The sequence below is a fragment of the Pan paniscus genome, chromosome 1 (genome assembly GCF_029289425.2).
Source record: "Pan paniscus chromosome 1, NHGRI_mPanPan1-v2.0_pri, whole genome shotgun sequence".
Taxonomy (NCBI): domain Eukaryota; kingdom Metazoa; phylum Chordata; class Mammalia; order Primates; family Hominidae; genus Pan; species Pan paniscus.
In genome coordinates, this window is record NC_073249.2 from 124,020,703 (window position 1) to 124,039,062 (window position 18,360).

The 18,360-nt window shown below is 32.6% G+C and overlaps 1 protein-coding gene across 3 annotated transcripts in view; it reads left to right on the forward strand.

Annotated features, from left to right (window-relative positions):
• Positions 1-18,360, forward strand: part of COL11A1 (collagen type XI alpha 1 chain) — a 233,700-nt gene that overhangs the window by 105,870 nt on the left and 109,470 nt on the right. For all 3 annotated transcript variants that reach the window (XR_008626073.2, XM_034932204.3, XM_003808494.7), the window contains exons 22-30: positions 80-124; positions 390-443; positions 902-946; positions 4,511-4,564; positions 5,750-5,794; positions 6,832-6,885; positions 6,966-7,010; positions 13,292-13,345; positions 15,122-15,229. Coding sequence is in view for 2 of the 3 variants with exons in the window: in XM_034932204.3 (XP_034788095.3) it covers positions 80-124; positions 390-443; positions 902-946; positions 4,511-4,564; positions 5,750-5,794; positions 6,832-6,885; positions 6,966-7,010; positions 13,292-13,345; positions 15,122-15,229 (504 nt within the window). In the remaining variant the exon portion in view is untranslated. The remainder of the gene's footprint in view (positions 1-79; positions 125-389; positions 444-901; positions 947-4,510; positions 4,565-5,749; positions 5,795-6,831; positions 6,886-6,965; positions 7,011-13,291; positions 13,346-15,121; positions 15,230-18,360) is intronic.

Sequence of the window (18,360 nt, forward strand, 5' to 3'; positions counted from 1 at the left end):
CTATTAGATTAGTCTTTTTGATTTTCTATTTTAGCATCAAAACATATAAACAACCATAAATACTTTTTCTTCATTGCAGGGTATGGCAGGTGTAGATGGCCCCCCAGGACCAAAAGGGAACATGGTATGTAGCAAATAGTGATAAAATAACTCATATTTAAATATAAGCCCTAAGAAACCATTTTTTGTTGTTAAATCTAAAATATAATGATTTATTACATTTTGCTAAGTATATTAGATACAGCTTGCATTAATATTTTGAAATATTTTCCAGAATCTCATCAGGGAAAACTGTTTGAGGGTGGGTAGAGGTATTTTCCAATTGAGAAGAAAAAAAATCTATTGTGTAATATAGCCCATTAAAAAGTTTTTATATTTTCCTCTGGCAGGGTCCCCAAGGGGAGCCTGGGCCTCCAGGTCAACAAGGGAATCCAGGACCTCAGGTAAGTCTAAGCCACTGCAGCTCCTTTGAAATAATGGGGGGAAGATGCTATCTTTCTATAAGAAAATCGACAGTCTCACAATTTTCTATGTAGTCCTAGCAATATTTAAAATGTGAATGTAGGAAAATACATACTTTTCTTTTTTAAAAAAAATTTGAGCAAACTTGCGGAAGCCCCTCTCTTCCCAGGGAAAAATGACTCATTCAATGTTTAGGGAATGCCAGGACTAATAGCCACCTGCAGGAGGGTTCTGAATAGGATCGCATTATAGTCCCTTTGCAAAAAAGAGCAGCTTGTGTAAAACTCCTCATCGTGTTCTAAAATTCCTTGGGGTGTATGGGAATATATACAGATTCTTATAACTCACTATGTACTATAGTGAGCTAATAATTTGCTGTTTTAAAAGCATATTACTGTGATTTGATATCTGATATATGAAATAAATTCTTTTAAAATAGGGTCTTCCTGGTCCACAAGGTCCAATTGGTCCTCCTGGTGAAAAAGTAAGTTACTCCGTTGTTCTCGTAAAGCCTGGTGAACACGTTTGTTTTAGCAATCTTAGGCAGGTATAAGGTCTGCCTTCTGTTTTTGTTAAGATATCTAGATAGCTCAGCACATAAAGAATTAATCTGGAGTTGACATGGAAATATAGTGTGGGGAGATTTCATTCATGTGTTCTTAAACTGAGAATGATAAAACTTCAGTTACCATTTAAACAGCTTCCAAATGTGGCATTCGCAGCTATATTAATTTCAGGAACATACCGGTATGAGTGAATATTTTCTCTTTATTTTAGGTCTCCTTTTCTTTCTCATTATTTTACAAAAAAGTAATTAAGTTTGCTTGTGACAAAAGATTTGTAGGAAGACATGATGAAAGGAAAGTTGTGAAGTTGTCATTGCCATCATATCTCATATATGAATAGCAAATGATGTTCTTGTTAATAACTCAATATCTGGATCAAAACAACAATAAATCTATAATTAAACACATGTCTTTTTCCCTGATCTCCACTGTGAGATTCCTTGAGTAATATTTTGTCCCCTGTAGTCATAGCACATTTCTAGCTGGCTCTTTCCAACAGCTTTTTTCTTTCATTATTGTTGTTGATTTCTACAAACACATTAATTAAAAAAAACTAATAGCTTTATCAAAGTGTAATTTAAACACTATAAATATTCCCTTGTTTTAAGTGTACAAGTGAATTATTTTTACTAAATTTACAGATGTGCTGCAATCTAAGTTTCGGAATACTTATACCACTCCGGAAATAATCCTCGTGTTAATATTCAGTCCATGTTTCCACCCCCTCAGACCTAGCTAACAATTAATTTGCTTTCTGTCACTGTAGATTTGAGTTTTCTGAATATTTCATATGAATGAAACTTATGAATAAATTTATGATTTAATCATATGAATGTGTATGTGACCTTTATGTCTGACTTCTTTCATTTTAGGTTCATCCATGCTGTAGCATACATATATTAGTACTTTGCTCCTTATTTTGTTCTCATAGTATTCCATTGATTGGGTATACCAGGTTCTGTTTACTTTTACTTGGCAGTTGATAGAATAGGTGTAGTTTATACTTTTTCGCTATTCTCCATACCGGTGCTGTAGTGAATAATTGCATACAAGTCTTTGTATAGATGTGTTTTCATTTCTTTTTGGTATATACTTAGAAGCAGAATTCTTGTGTTATGGTAAACTTATATTCAATATTTTGCGAATTCCACTCTTTTCCATATCGATTGTACCATTTTCTCTTCCAAGTAACCATGTATGAGGATAGTCATTTCTGCACATTCTCACTAATGCTTGTTATTGTCTGTCTTCTTGATTATGATCATTCTCGTTGGTGTGAAATGTTATCTCATTGTGGTTGTAATTTGCATTTTCCTAATCACTACTTTTGTTGAACATCTTTTCACGTGCTTATTGGCCATTTCTATAACTTCTTTGATAAAATAGCTGTTAAACTCTTTTGGTTAATATTCTAATTGGATTATTTATCTTAATATTGAGTTGTAAGAGCAGACATATCAGATTTAAGTGGTTTTGAAAGTACTTTTTTCTGTGGATGTTTTAGACATAGCTGCACAGCACTATTGGAAAATGTCCTATTAGTTATGTTAGGTTCTAAAGGTTATTTTTAATATTTAGATCAGGGAGTTTAATCTGGGTCACTCATATTTTAGATTAGTGCATTAAAAATACGCTATATTTATTTTGTATTGCACTTGACACATGCACCTATTAAATTTTCTACCATGATTTTATCATGTATGTACTAGATTATTAAGAGGAATTTGCTCTTAGGAAAAGTTGTTATATCTGAATTACCTGTGCCAAGCCAGATAAAATGTATAATCTAGTTTACTGCATTTCTGGTGGTAAGAAGAGAGCTGTTTTATGTAATACTGCTTCTGCCTCTGATCTGAATATATCCAGCCTGTAGGTTCAAAATCAATCTCTTACCATCAAAAGGAGAAAGGTACTCAAAAATATGAGGAAAACACTTTTTAATGATAATATATTTACAATATAAATGTTGTATTACATCTATATTAAAAAGTAGAAGCTATTACTTTTGTTTTTAATGATAACTATGATTTATTTATTCTGGCTCAAGAGCCTTCGCTTCGAAAATTTGGTAAATTGTAATGTTTAATTGTATCATGGTATAATTTAACATTTTAATACAATTTAACTAATGTCATATGTTTTTACCATCCAAGAGCAATGATTTGTACTAACTTATCATAGCCTGTGCTTTTATTTTTGGTAAAAATATTTCATAAAATTTAAGTTAATTAACTAAAATAGATAATATATTATATTTTTCTGACATTTTTGATAAATATACCAAATACATCCTATGATAAATTGTGATATCTCCTAAATATTTCCTGTGATTTAATTTCTGAGTTCACTCATATATTAATTGCTTAGTAGCAATTGATGTTACATAACTCTCTGAGTCCAGTATAAAATAACAAGACACAAAATAAATATTAGTTAAAGGGGGGAACTTTGAAGACGTGGATAGGAACCTAAGTTCATCCAGATTGCATCGCTGCCACATTTGGTTAAAAAATCTTAATTTTTCAATTTAAAGGTTACTTTTAATTCATTTTTGTTCTATGCTGATTTGGTTGAAATTTTCTTGTAAAGCTGCAATGGCAGGCAATATGAATACAATGATTGTACTTTACTCCCTGAGAATGGAAAAAGCCCCAAAATATGTCCAGCATTTAGGCTTGCTGATGTGTCCTTGACCTTCTCATTGATTCTGAATCCTGGACAATAACTTGATGTGTCAATAACGATGACCTGGGCTCTGGGAACTTGATAAATTTAATATTCTTAGAAGAATGTCTACTTTTCTCCCAAGAAAAGGTCTGATTCTTGTAGTAGTGATTCTTACCATGTTCCAAATTTAGAAATGGTCAGGTTCAATGTGATTTTAAACTCTGTGTGGTTAAACAGGGATTAATCTGTTGAATTATTACTTTATTATTATCTTATTGGGTACCTATTAGGATATGTTCTTTTTACATTAAAATCGATTTACTTTCCTTCATTTCCTATGAATAACTATCATACCATAACATTGCACAAAATATTTTAATAATTAATGGTGTTTCATCAATGTTACTATGTAATTTTTTGAATTAGTACTTACTAATATTATTGAGGGAAATAATACAATCTTTACCTCTTTAATGATATGAATCAATATATTTCTGGCCTATATTGCTTTCCTTTTTGTTCTCTAAGCTTCAGTTTATTGTGGTATTCAAAAACTAATTTGCTAATTTAAAAAAAGACCTATCTAAGATTATAAGCAGGCTAAAACCTAGCATACCTTTGACATGTTAAATTTAGTTTTAATTTATCTTTACATGGCATTTCCTCCAAATAATATATTTAAAAGTTATTTAAATGGTTATTACTTATGAATTGAAGCCAGTGACTCAGGATAAGAATTTCATTCATAGTATATGTACAAGTTAAAGCTTTTTAAAATTATTTTTATCTTTTTAATAAATTTTTTTCTCTATAAGGGACCACAAGGAAAACCAGGACTTGCTGGACTTCCTGGTGCTGATGGGCCTCCTGTAAGTAACAGCTACCTGGTCATTAAAATTTCTTTACATTATCTTTAAAAATAGATTTTACATGTGTTTTAGAAATGATTATATGAGGTTAGTAATAAAAATAAATTGAGCCAGTAATTAAACATTGATCTCTCTAAAATACCTTTTATCATATCACTTCCATATTGCAAAATCTTTAATGAGCTCACGGTGGCTTTTGTAGAAACTCATTTGGCACTCTAAGCCAGAACCTCCCCAGAATCTCATACTTTTTTTCATTTCCTCCTTAACCATTAGCTCCAGGTAAGCAGGTCCACTCACATTTTCTTGCATGATCTAAATTTTCTATCACCTTACCTTTCCCAAGCTGTTTCCTCTCCTAGAAAGCCCTTCCATCTTCTCCTCCTTTTCAAAGTATCTGTTTCTATGAGTCCAGGTGAAGTTCCTCACCATTCATAAGTTTTCTCAGACATCTTTCATGAAAATATCTCAGCCTTCACAGATTTCTTTCTTTTCTAGAAATATAGTAATATTTATTATTTCCCTTTAAATAGTAATAAACAATGAAATTATGTAATCTCTACAGTTATTATATTAAAACATTTGTTATTTACAGATTCTTTTCCTCTTTAAACTACATATGCAGATTTTGTAGTACTAGGATATAAGATTTCTCATCGTACCTTTCCTTGTTATTGAGTATAATTGTGATGTGGCTATACATTTTTATTTACTGAATCTCAATAAGTTGATTATTAACACTGTTAGCATTTATGATCTCGCTGTATTTTCAGATGTCTCATCCACATGTCTTAGTGCCCCTTTGAAGGTGCATGTATGATCATTTGATTAATTTGCTAAATATAAGGCAGATTTAAATACCTTTATGTAAGGCTTTAATTGAGGCTGGGGTTGAATTGTTAATGAATGATATGTATTATTTTATGTGCTTTTTCTAAGCTCTCTCAAATGCATTATGTATTTGAAGAAACTTACATCCATCAAATATAAGCTTGTCATGTTTACTTCCAAATGCCATAGTTTCCAATTTATTTAAAGCCATACACACTGATGCAAAAGTGTTCAATGTTTTTGAAACTTAAAGAGTAAGATCTTAGTAGATTTAATAACAAAAGAAATACTTTCATAGTATTATCAACTATGTTTATATTACATCTTATCAGTGTATGTTTTTGCTAAATATAGGGTCATCCTGGGAAAGAAGGCCAGTCTGGAGAAAAGGGGGCTCTGGTAGGTTCCAAAGTATCCATTTAAATGTCCTATTAATAAATTTCCAAGAGAAAATGCCTTAATTTGGTCATCTCATATATATAAATCACGTTCATATAGTTATTTTGGGTATAAAAAAGATATCTTAGACTACTTTTAATTTTATATCAGTAATTTTAGAAATTAGACTATGTTCTCTCTTTTTAAAAAATATTCCCATGGCTAGGAATACGTGCATATTTTTCATGTGTATTATATATGGAGTAAATGGTAATAATATAAACAATGAAATTGGGCAAGAATTACTCAATATTACTGAACTGCTTATGTAACCCCAATTTTATTATTACTTATTACTTTCTGGTAACCATTATCTAATTAAATGTTAAATTAAGACCAATGGCTATTAAAATATCAAAGTGAAATGTAATATGTGCATATTCAATGTTAGTACTTTAGATTACAGTAGCAGGGCTAGGATCATTTTGTTTACAGTTGTTTTTAATTATTTTAAAACAGCATTAAAATTTCAGCATTACTGAGGAAATTATAAATTGTGATTGATAGAACATTTTATCTAGGTAGACTAGAGAAAAAAACAGCTTTTGGAAGATATATAATTTTGATTATATTCTTGATGAAGTGAATGCTACTAATTTATAATTTTCTATTTGAAATTATCAATCTTGTTAGTTTTTCAATAACTGTCTTTTATAGACATTAGTATAGCATATTTTAGGTTAAAAATCTAGTTATTAATTTTTGAATTGTTTACATTATTTTACATGCTTGTAAGATTTGCCTTATTAGTCCATTTCAATATTGTATTTTTAGTATGAATATATGACATAATAAATTTAGAGTGAGTAGTGCTAGTTACATGTTTTTCTCATCATATCTGTTTCTAGAAATAAAGAGTAAACTACCAAAAAGTCTTTATCAAATATTAGCAGTAGAAAAAAACCATATCCTTGTAGATTAGTTGGTAAAATTATAGTATGTAAATGAGTAGCACTTTCAATTTTTTACACGTATAAGTGGTAATTCATCTATTTCAGGGTCCTCCTGGTCCACAAGGTCCTATTGGCTACCCGGGCCCCCGGGGAGTAAAGGTAACGTTAAATCGTTTTCACATTATTTACTTTCAATGTGAAATATTATATTCACTTAATACTTCTAATTTATTCCACAGGGAGCAGATGGTGTCAGAGGTCTCAAGGGATCTAAAGGTGAAAAGGTAAAATTTAATTGTTTAGGTGGTATTAATTTCTGTGTATTATGTTAACATTTAAATTTATTCAACAGACATTTTATTTCTTGAATATATGAGTGATTACTACATACTACACAATGCTAGTATAATTTTGTATTCTTTATCCTCACAACTTAAAAACAATGTCTTATATCTTGTGATAAGGGTTAAATACCAGAACAGAAACTAAATTATGTTACCTAAGAGAATTAATTCTGCATCCTTTTTCTTTTTTTTTTTTTTTACATGTGCTTAAGTTTTGTTAATCATAGGGTTGGCCTTACGAATGGATTTGCTGCAGGATTTACATGTTATCTAGTTAGATGCATAACATATGAATATTTATTCCTTTTTTCCCTACTGAAATCCCCAAAATGTTTAAACAAATTCAGCACAAAACAGGAAAGTTAGAAGTACACTAAATCAATTGGGGAAAGAGGAAGTCTTTCTATATAGTATTACACACAAATCAATAGTGTTAATGAGAGAGATAAAAATTACAACCAGACAGAAGTGAATGAAAAAATGTACCTAAAACTATGAATGCGTATGGCATCTTTTATAGGGCATTTATAGGTAATTGGCTTTTGCTGAAGAACATGACATTCAGATTTTTTTCAAGGATACATTTAGCAGGCCTGCAGAGCCCCAAATCCTTCAAAGATTATGATGAAATGCAAAGGGAATGACATTACTCAGTGATAGAGTTTAGCTGTATGCCCACCCAAATCTCATCTTGAATTCTAATCCAAATTGTAATTCCCACCTGTCCAGGGAGGCACATGGTAGGAGGTGATGAGATCGTGGGGGCGGTTTCCCTCATGATGTTCTCCTGATAGTGAGTGTGTTCTTAACAAGATCTGGTTGTTTGATAAGTGCCTGGTACTTCCCCTTTCTCTCTTTCTTTTTCTCCTCCACCTTGTAAAGAAGGTACTTGTTTCTCCTTTGCCTTCTACCATGATTGTAAGTTTCTTGAGGATTCCCCAGCCATGCAGAACTGTGAGTCAATTAAACCTCTTTCCCTTATAAATTACGCAGTCTCAGGTAGTATCTTTATAGCAATGTAAAAGCGGACTAATACACTCAGAATCAGTATTGAATTAATTCTTACTACAAAATTTCATACAAAGTTAAAACAACACATAGTTGCATAGCATAAATATTGGTAGGTTTGGTAAGATATACATGGATATTAACTATTGTTAATATCATACTCATAAGAACATGCTCTATTAGACTGTCCTTGCACTGCTATAAGAAATACCTGAGACTGGGTAATTTATAAAAAATAAATTTAATTGGCTTATGGTTGTGCAGGCTGTACAGGAAGCATAGTGGCATCTGCTTCTTGGAAGGCCTCAGGAAGCTTCCAGTGGAAGGCAAAGAGGGCATGGGCATCCTATGTGCTGGGAGCAGGAGCAGGAGGGGGTGAAGAAGGTGCCACATGCTTTTAAACAATCAAATCTCCTGAGAACGCACTCACTATCAGGAGGACAGCATCAAGGAGATGGTGCTAAACCATTCATGAGAAATCCACCCCCATGATCATATCACCCCCCACCAGGTTCCACTTTCAACATTGGGGATTACGTTTCAACATGAGATTTGGGTGGGTAAATATCCAAATTATATCACATGCTAATATTTTTTCAAGGACAGTCATTTATTTTTATAGTTACAATATTATCAAAAGACTTATGTGTGGATTTGATACCAATAGGGAATGGATAACAAAAAGGGATGGATTTATTATATCCATTATACTTTATCTGAAAAAAGCTACTGTTATATACTAAAAGTAAACAACTATGTTGTCAGATTTATTGCATGAAAAAGGCCATGCATTTCGCATTAGCTCACCTACTTAACAGTAATCTCAGTTCATCCTGATCACCTAGATGAACTTTGGAGTACCAGTTGGCTCTCCCTATGGGTTCTGCATCCATGGATTCAATAAACCATAGATCAAAGATACTAGAAAAACAAAAAATTAAATTAAAAAATTATAATATGACTGGGCACAGTGGCACATGCCTATAATCCCAACACTTTGGGTGGCTAAGGCAGTAGAATTGTTTGAGCCCAGTAGTTCAAGACCAGCCTGGGCAAAGTAGTGAGACCTCATCTCTACAAAATACTTTTAAAATTAGCCAGGTACTGTGATGCGCACCTGTGGTCCCAGCTACTTGGGAGGCTAAGGAGGGAGAGTTGCTTGAGCTCAGGAGGTCAAGGCTGCAATAAGCCATGATTAAGCTACTGTACTCCAGCCAGGGTGACAGACTGAGACCCTGTCAAAAAAATTATAGTACAACAATATACAATAATACAAATAAAAAAATAACAACTATTTGTATAGCATTTAGATTTTGTTAGGTATTATCAGTATTCTAGAGGTGATTTAAAGTATAAAGGAGGAGGATGTGGATAGGCTATAAATAAATACTATAGCCTTTTATATCAAGAACTGGAGCATCCACAGATTTCGATATAGGAAGTTGGGTTAGGGTCCTGGAACCAATCACCCCTAGATACCAAGAGAAGACTGTATAGTGTCTCACTGAGTTGACAAAAGAGCACAGTGGTGAGTCAGGTAGGGTTTAACATGTAATTTGTAGGTTGCCTATATGAAAAATAACGTCTCTGTTTAGAATTTTTCTTGTTAAGAAATGTAAGTAACAATGCAAATGTTTTTCTCTGGAATTAGTATCCATCAAGGATTTTTAGAGGGGCTAGGCAGTGTTTAAAAGAAAATTGCCTGACTGGGGTGGGGATGTTGTTAACTGCTGAAACTTGCTAGGAGAGTTGTAAAGTGACAGAGGCAAATAAAATTATAAATGACTAGATATATATGAGGACAAAGCCATACAGGAAAAAAAAATAAGATACATTTTTTTTGTATATAGGAAAGCTTATTAACAATTGCTCATTGTTTTTAGGGTGTATGGTCTCAGAAGATGCAAGTATATATAGAGGAAAATAAGTAAAATTTTAAATTGGGAACCAAAACTTTTGGGTTATTATTTTAGTTTTTCTAGTTACTTTTTCTGAGCCTCATTTGAAGTCTGTAAAATAAAGAAAATTCCCTAAAAAAATTTAAAGATATTTTTCAGCTATGCCTTTTATTCTATCTAATATACCAATCAAGTAGTAAATTATGTTTTATTATAGATTACAATTTAGTTTTCTAAATTATAGATTTAGAGAAACTTTGTATAAATGTTTGTAGAATTTTTAATGGTAAGAATTCTCCATATTTTCAAACTCTGTGAAAGATTAAGCCCTGATGAGTTTTTAATATACCTTATTTATTTCATTTTTCTGAGTATGCAAGATAATTAATCATTTATCTCATAAGAGATAGAAGAAAATGGAAAATATTTTATATATAATGATGTTAATTGTTAACCAAAGGTGATATAGCAAGTTAGTACTCTAATTATGATTAAAATTCTCTCTTTTTTAGCCTTAGATTTGTCTCTTAAGTCTGGAGAAACACAGCTCAATAAATTAGGTGGCATAGATGAATTCCACTTTTATACATCTTCTAAAACTATGTTTTCTTCTTTTTTTCTTCATCTGATAATTTTAATACTAGAAATCTTAATAACTTGATATGTCACTTGCTAAAAAATGACATTTGTTATAAGGAAATACCTAATTAAATCATCTAATTGTTTTTTAAATGTGAATATGCTGAAAACTAAAACATGAGAAAAATAGCCTCCCTGTAGACTGAATTCTCACTTTAAAAATAATTTAAAAATAAAACTCTGTCTATAGTCAGAGTCTATAAGTGATTTTTAGACATAGAGTACAGTGTTCTTTAAACTAAGCATGGCAGCTGTGTAATTATGTTTTTCTCTAGGGAGGAGTAATGAAGACAGTTGTCAATAGCAAGTTCAGTGGTCATTTTCAGCTCTTAAGCCTCTGCCATTGCCCAGTCACATTCAGTACAGAGAGCATCCTGGGCAGGATGGTGAAAATGGCATGACTTTCTCTTGAAAAAAAAAAAAATCCCTGGCATGCTAGAGTTCTTTGAGTATGCAAGATAACAGTTTGAATCTCTTTCCAGGGTTAGGTCTCATATTCACAAGTACCCAGTATTTGGTATTTTCTGGACTTTAATATACCTTGCTAAACTCACACTGAGGCATTTAGTAAATGTTTATTGAACACTGTGGTTACTGAAGGTCCAAAACATGTTTGACACTGGAGACTCACAGGTTAATTAGGCAGGATTCTTGTGTTCGGCCATTTAGCGGAAGGAAAACAACCTATGATCTAGAAAATGCAGGACGGCATATTGTTGCAATAATAATTATTCAGTGAAGGCCGCAAGATGGAGAGGTTAATTTTAGGAGGAGTTCAAGACAAAAGACTGAAGAAGTGAAGAAGGGCTAGATCACGTGGTGAAGGGAAGTGCCTTATATTATTAGCAATTTGATAACATTAGGATATTTTAAAGTAAAAATTGATGTGACCAGTTTTGTATTTTAAAGAGATCATTTTGGCAGCGAGATGTGGAAGCATTTGTGCCTATCCTTCCTAGCTTTGTTTTCATACACAGCCCAAAATGTTCTTTTCTGAAATTATCAAATCAAATTCATTTCTACCAACTGAAATAAAAACCCCTCCATCAAACCCTCCCTATTAACCTCCTGCCTCACCACCCCCTCCACAAGCACCATACATCATCATCATTATCATTATTTTGGCATTCTTCTCCAGACACCCTTTCTACTTCATCTGTACCAAAATAACTGCAAATGTCCCACTTTCAGTTGTTTGTTTGTTTTGTTTTGTTTTGTTTTTGAGATGGAGTCTCCCTCTGTTGCCACGCCTGGAGTGCAGCGGAGTGATCTTGGTTCGCTGCAACCTCTACCTCCTAGGTTCAAGCAATTCTCCTGCCTCAGCCTCCCGAGTAGCTGGGATAATAGGCACCCACAACCATGCCTGACTATTTTTTCTATTTTTAGTAGAGACAGGGTTTCACCATGTTGGCCAGGCTGGTCTCGAACTCCTTACCTCAGATGATCCACCTGTCTCCGCCTCCCAAACTGCTGGGATTACAGGCATGAGCCACTGTGCCTGGCCCACTTTTAGATTTTACTGGTAAAACAAAAACCTCAAAATACTCCACAGCACTTTGAATGAGTAATTGCTCAATTAATTTTATTGAATACATGAATGACTATTTCTTAGTAATTTAATTTTTTTTCTTGAACTTAAGAGATAGTAAGGTTGTTTATGCAACTTACTTAAAAATCTAGGTTTCAATAAGAATGATAGAAAATATTTCCATAGCCCAAATCGTTCCTCTCTTCATTAAATGACTTCGTTTTCACCATTGTTGCTCTGTGTGTATAGTGCTACAATTAGCAATTCTACCTGTAAAGGATATTATTAATTCCTATTTTATATAATTAATTTTACCTGAAAGAAGATTGTAAGATACAGAACCCATTGAGCTAGAAGGCATTTATCTAATGGACATGATTTAAAAAATATATATATAAAATTTATGGGCATAAATTAGTAAATTAAGGGAAAATCATTTTATTCATTCTGTTTGCTACTCCAGAGCTCTTGTAATACAAAGTTAAAATGATAATTAAGTGTTTCCTTTTGTTGTTGTTCTTGTTGTTGTTGTTGGGGGGAGAAGTTCTTGCTCTGTCACCAGGCTTGAGTACAGTAGCACAATCACGGCTCACTGCAGCCTTGACCTCCTGGGCTTAAGCGATCCTCCCACCTCAGCTTTTTTAGTGGCTGAGATTACAGTCATGCACCCACACACCTGGCTAATTTTTGTATTTTTTGTAGAGATGGGTTTTGCCATGTGGCCCAGGTTGGCCTCAAACTCCTGGGCTCGAATAATCTGCCCGCCTCCGCCTACCAAAGTGTGGGGATTACAGGTGTGAACCACCACACCTGGCTAAATATTTACTTTTTATTTGTTTAACCAGTATAGAATACATGTTGTTATGGGAGAATGGTTATTTCCCTCATAAAATAAGATTTAATGAACATATTTGTGAAAAATGTCCTAGGGTAATTTATAGCCAATAAAAGTGAAAATATGAGATGATATTGGGGATCAGAATCTGTGGCTGGAGTTGGAAAAGGGAGGAGGAAGTTTCACAACTACCATGCACATTTCTCAAAAATAATTTTCCCTCGTTATCAGCACATAAATTTTTATAGCAATATTTTAGGTTACTCCAAAGGACTGATTAAACTCCTATTTAATTCCTTTTGTAATGTTTTAGGGTGAAGATGGTTTTCCAGGATTCAAAGGTGACATGGGTCTAAAAGGTGACAGAGTAAGTACAGAGAAAATGTACACCAGTACACAAAATTTAATATATATATATTTTTTCCTTTGCTTATCTTTAAATATAGTAAGCATATGATAAATAAAATGTTTGTACTACCTAACTCTTTACTCATTTAAGTTTTTATACTAAGATTTAGGGATTTTAATTTTTGTGGAGATAGTGTAGTATCAATTGTCTTTTAGATGTTATATTTCCATAGGTTCCATAATAAACATGAGCATGCACGTGCACACACGCACACACACACATGCACACACACGTGTTAGTATTTATACACAGGACATTAGAAAGTTATGATCAAATTACTAGAAGTAATTTGAAAAGTTTGCTCTAAATTTTGTTCATATATAATGAGCTATGCTGCCTGGAAAGTATACGTCTGTAACTTTCATAAATTTTCATTATATGGTGGTGTTCAATTTTTGAATGTAAAAATAGTAGTTTTTTCTAGTAATACATTATAGAAAACAAACAGAAATATTAGTTATCTAAAGCAAATTAAATGCTTTATTGGGAAGATTTATTTTTAAGTAATATGCTAGTACCTAATACATCTGAATAAAGAAGCATTCTATAGAAAATATTTCTTTTCCTAAAATTCAAATGAAGTCTGCATGCAGGATTGGGGGCAATAACATCCATATACAAGTTCTTAAACGTTAAAGATAAAAGCCAAGTACAAAAGAGAGATATTTTTCTTGTGTTCCAAACAGTAATTTCCAAAGCTGCTGACCAATCTTTATTATTATTTTTCCCTCTCTCTATAACACAGATGCATTAAAAGCAATTTAATGTCATATATGATATGATTCAGCTTTTGTAGATTTTCAAATATCAGACTGTATTCAGTTGTTTATTAAATATGAAAAGATTGATTAAGTCAAACACTTTCAAGCCTCTTTTTCATGAACAAAAACATGAGTAAACACACCAAAGTTGAAAACTCTGACTTTCAATAGACTGTAATTTATGCCTTTCAATCTCCAAATATATTTTTGTAACTGCCTGATGGGTTTATCTTGCCTGCTGCCCAGACAGGGCCTATTTATCCAGGCAGGGGAATTGCAAACTCTTTCTCTATGCATACAGTTAGCTGAATAGGAGACTAGAGTTTTATTATTACTCAAATTAGCCTCCAAAAAAATTTGGAGGATAGGGTTTTTTAAAGATAGTTTGGTGAGCAGGAGGCTAGGAAATGAGAACTGCTGCTTGGTTGAGGATGCAATCATAGGGGTATGGAAAATGGTCCTTGTGTGCTGATTCAGCTTCTGGCTGGGGACCATGAGGCCAGTTAAATCACGAATCATGGGTCTGAGTGGAGTCAGCTGGTTGTCAGAAATGCAAAAGTGTGAAAAGACATCTCAAAAGGCCAATCTTATGTTCTACGTAGTGATGTTATTTACAGGAGCAATTGGGGAAGTTATAAACATTGTAACTTTCGGAACAACGGCTGGTAATTTTTTACTATGACTACATTTTAGTGGAATTCACACCCCTCTCATAATTCTAACCTTGTGGCTTTGTATTAGTTTTTATAAAGGCAGATTTGTTTGGGGAAGGACTATCATCATTTAAACTATAAAGTACATTTCTCCCAATGTTAGCTTTCTCCATGCCCAGGAACAATCAAGGGCAGTTTGAAGGTAAAAGGCAAGATGGAGTTTATTATATCAGATCTCTTTCACTGTCATAATTTTTTCCCTGTTACAATTTTTGTAAAGGACGTTTCACTCATAAGAATGTTGTTATTCTGTGCCTCAGGGAGAAGTTGGTCAAATTGGCCCAAGAGGGGAAGATGGCCCTGAAGGACCCAAAGGTCGAGCAGGCCCAACTGGAGACCCAGGTCCTTCAGGTCAAGCAGGAGAAAAGGTTGGTAAATGACTTTAAATTCACTGGTACTCTTGCAGCTGATGTTTCATTATCATTTAAATTTCTTTCAATAACTGGTGTCAGAAATTGAGTTCTTACTACATTAAAGATAAAATGTTTCATTATCATTTTAAATTTGCAACCATTACATTTATGTTTCAGTGTAATATTAGGCAACATTAAAATTTGCCTCCAGAAAGTATTTAGTGATACCTTAAATTTTCTATAATGTACTATGAAGTTAAATTTTAAAAAAAAAGCAAGAAATGTCTATGACAAGTGTTATCACATTATATACACTAAAGCAAAATATAATCTCTTATGGATAGAATTAAAATGATTCCTTTTCTTTCATATATATACATATATATATATATATATATATCCTACATGTATATGTCTATATTAAATAGGGAATTCTGTTAAATTCCTATTAAATACTCCTAAGAGGTATCATTATGAGATGAACACTTCTTTTGTCACTTCTCCTTATTTTCTAGTCTTCTATGCCCTCCTCGGCCATGTGGAATCAGCTACTCTTAGAGTTCTTCCACATTAGATGTTGAGAATTAAAGGATGTGTGATTAAAGGATGAAAGAATCAATGAACGAGGGTCTACTTAAGGTTTTAGACCAAGTAGAATCATCTTTTATTTTTTCCACTTAAACATGCATTTCACATAATAAGTCTATTAAAAAATACTGGTATTCAGGCCCAACTTCAAGAGATTTTAATTTTAATCTGGGCTTGACACAATATCAATATGTTTTAAAACATCCCCAGATAATTATCATATTCATTGTTTGAGAGACACGGGGCATTATGTGTTATGTCAAAAAGATTTGCAACCATTACATTTATATTTCAATATAATATTAGGCAACATTGAAATGTGACTTCATGTTATAATGTAATAACATTTGTCTATGATGACAAGCAAGAACTGTCTATGACAAGTGTTATTACATTATATACACTAAAGCAAAACATCAGTAATCTCTTGCTGGTATAATTCAAATGTTTCCTTTTCTATATGTATATGTCTATATTTTCTACAACAAACATTCCATAATTTATTTTATTTTATTTTTTACTATACTTCAATGCACAACGTGCAGGTTAGTTACATATGTATACATGTGCCATGTTGGTGTGCTGCACCCATTAACTCTTCATTTACATTAGGTATATCTCCTAATGCTATCCCTCCCCCATCCCCCCACCCCACAACAGGCCCTGGTGTGTGACGTTCCCCTTCCTGTGTCCATGTGTTCTCATTGTTCAATTCCCACCTGTGAGTGAGAACATGCAGTGTTTGGTTTTTTGTCCTTGCGATAGTTTGCTGAGAATGATGGTTTCCAGCTTCATCCATGTCCCTACAAAGGACATGAACTCATCATTTTTTATGGCTGCATAGTATTCCATGGCATATATGTGCTACATTTTCTTAATCCAGTCTATCATTGATGGACATTTGGGTTGGTTCCAAGTCTTTGCTATTGTGAATAGTGCCGCAATAATGCTATTTAAGAAAATTACAAATAGAAGCCCCCACCATTCTATCTCAGAAAGAAAATATATGATATAGGTATTAGATAGAGAGTGTGAATAGTCAAAAAGAAAATTCCTCATGTCCTTATGAATCATCTAATGTGACAGTTCTTATTGGGTTTCATACTTTGAAACTTCTACAGTTTCACACTTTGAAAAAACATTGCTAATTGTAAATTAATGAACAATGTTATAGTGATTTGGCAGCAAAAGAAAAAGATCAGGGGAAAACAAGGCCTTATGGGGCGTTTAAACCCTTTCCTTTAAAATGCTCAATGCCAGTGGTTAAGAGGGTATCCTGGGACCTTCCTGTCTTCTTAGGCTCTATCATGTGTAAACAGTCACACAAGCTATTGTGATAAATCAGGAGCTTAAACTACCCCACAGTTCTTTTCTTCTTTAACATTTCATTAGTATATGTTAGTTTATTGAAGTTGCCTATCATCCTATTGAAAATACAAACTTACCGCCAGAATTTATTTTAAAATGACTCTAAAATGAATTAGAGTATATACGTACATTCTAATGTGGTAATTACCAAAGAAAACAAATACTTGTGATCAGAATTAGATAATTTTACTTATCCTGAAATTGATGGTATAAAACAAGCTGTGAAAACTTAATGTATCCAAGGGGACATCATTATAAGTATGCTTCTTAGGGTTTGTTTGATATTTTCCATCTGAAGACTACTTATCTATGCAATGCTGATCATGACCTGGACAACTCTTTAGTTCAATCTGTACTAACAAGGTCATAAACCATGTTCTTAATTTTTTGCCTTATTTCATCCAGTAAAATACTTATTTTTATTTATAAGCTTCTGTTCATCTTTTATCAATGCACATACAAATTTGAACTTGTGTTTATTTTCCATTTTTAGTTGTTCAATGTACATTGAAAATAATGATACATTATGCTTTCTAATGTTTAAGACATTAGTAAATAATATTTTATAAATGAAGTGTGCTTTTGTAAGTATCTTATTAGGGAAATGGATGCACAGTAAAATTCCACATACATATTTTATTCAATTCTTTTTTTATCTTTTTACCTGTGTTTTTTTAAATTAATGTTTTGTTCAGATAGAAATCATAGGGAAGTAAATTGTTTAGGGTAATATTTGAAACCATCTTGTATTTGTTACACATTGTTGGACTTCATTATAACTTAAATTTTGTTTTAGCACTTTCAGATTGAAAGGTAACCTTATTGCACTGGAACAAAATAGTATATTCAGTTACCTGCTTGGAGGAATAAACACTCCACAAAAACCATCATTATTAGCTAAAGCTGTCAACACATATTACATTTATTAGTCCAGATATTTCAACATGTTAGAGTGAAAGAAGAAATTTGTCTTAAAGTTTAATTCTGAATTTCTTGGCATATCTAGGTTTACTTACTCATTGAGAAAAGTTAAGTAACTCATGATCCCTTGTTTTATATTTAGACTGGGGTAAACGAAATAACTTTATCAAAAAGATTTACTCTAGTTGGAGTGATAAAATCTAAATATTGTGCCAGTTACATCAACTAATTTAAAACAGTATTTAATGTTGAAAAACCTTAGAAGTATT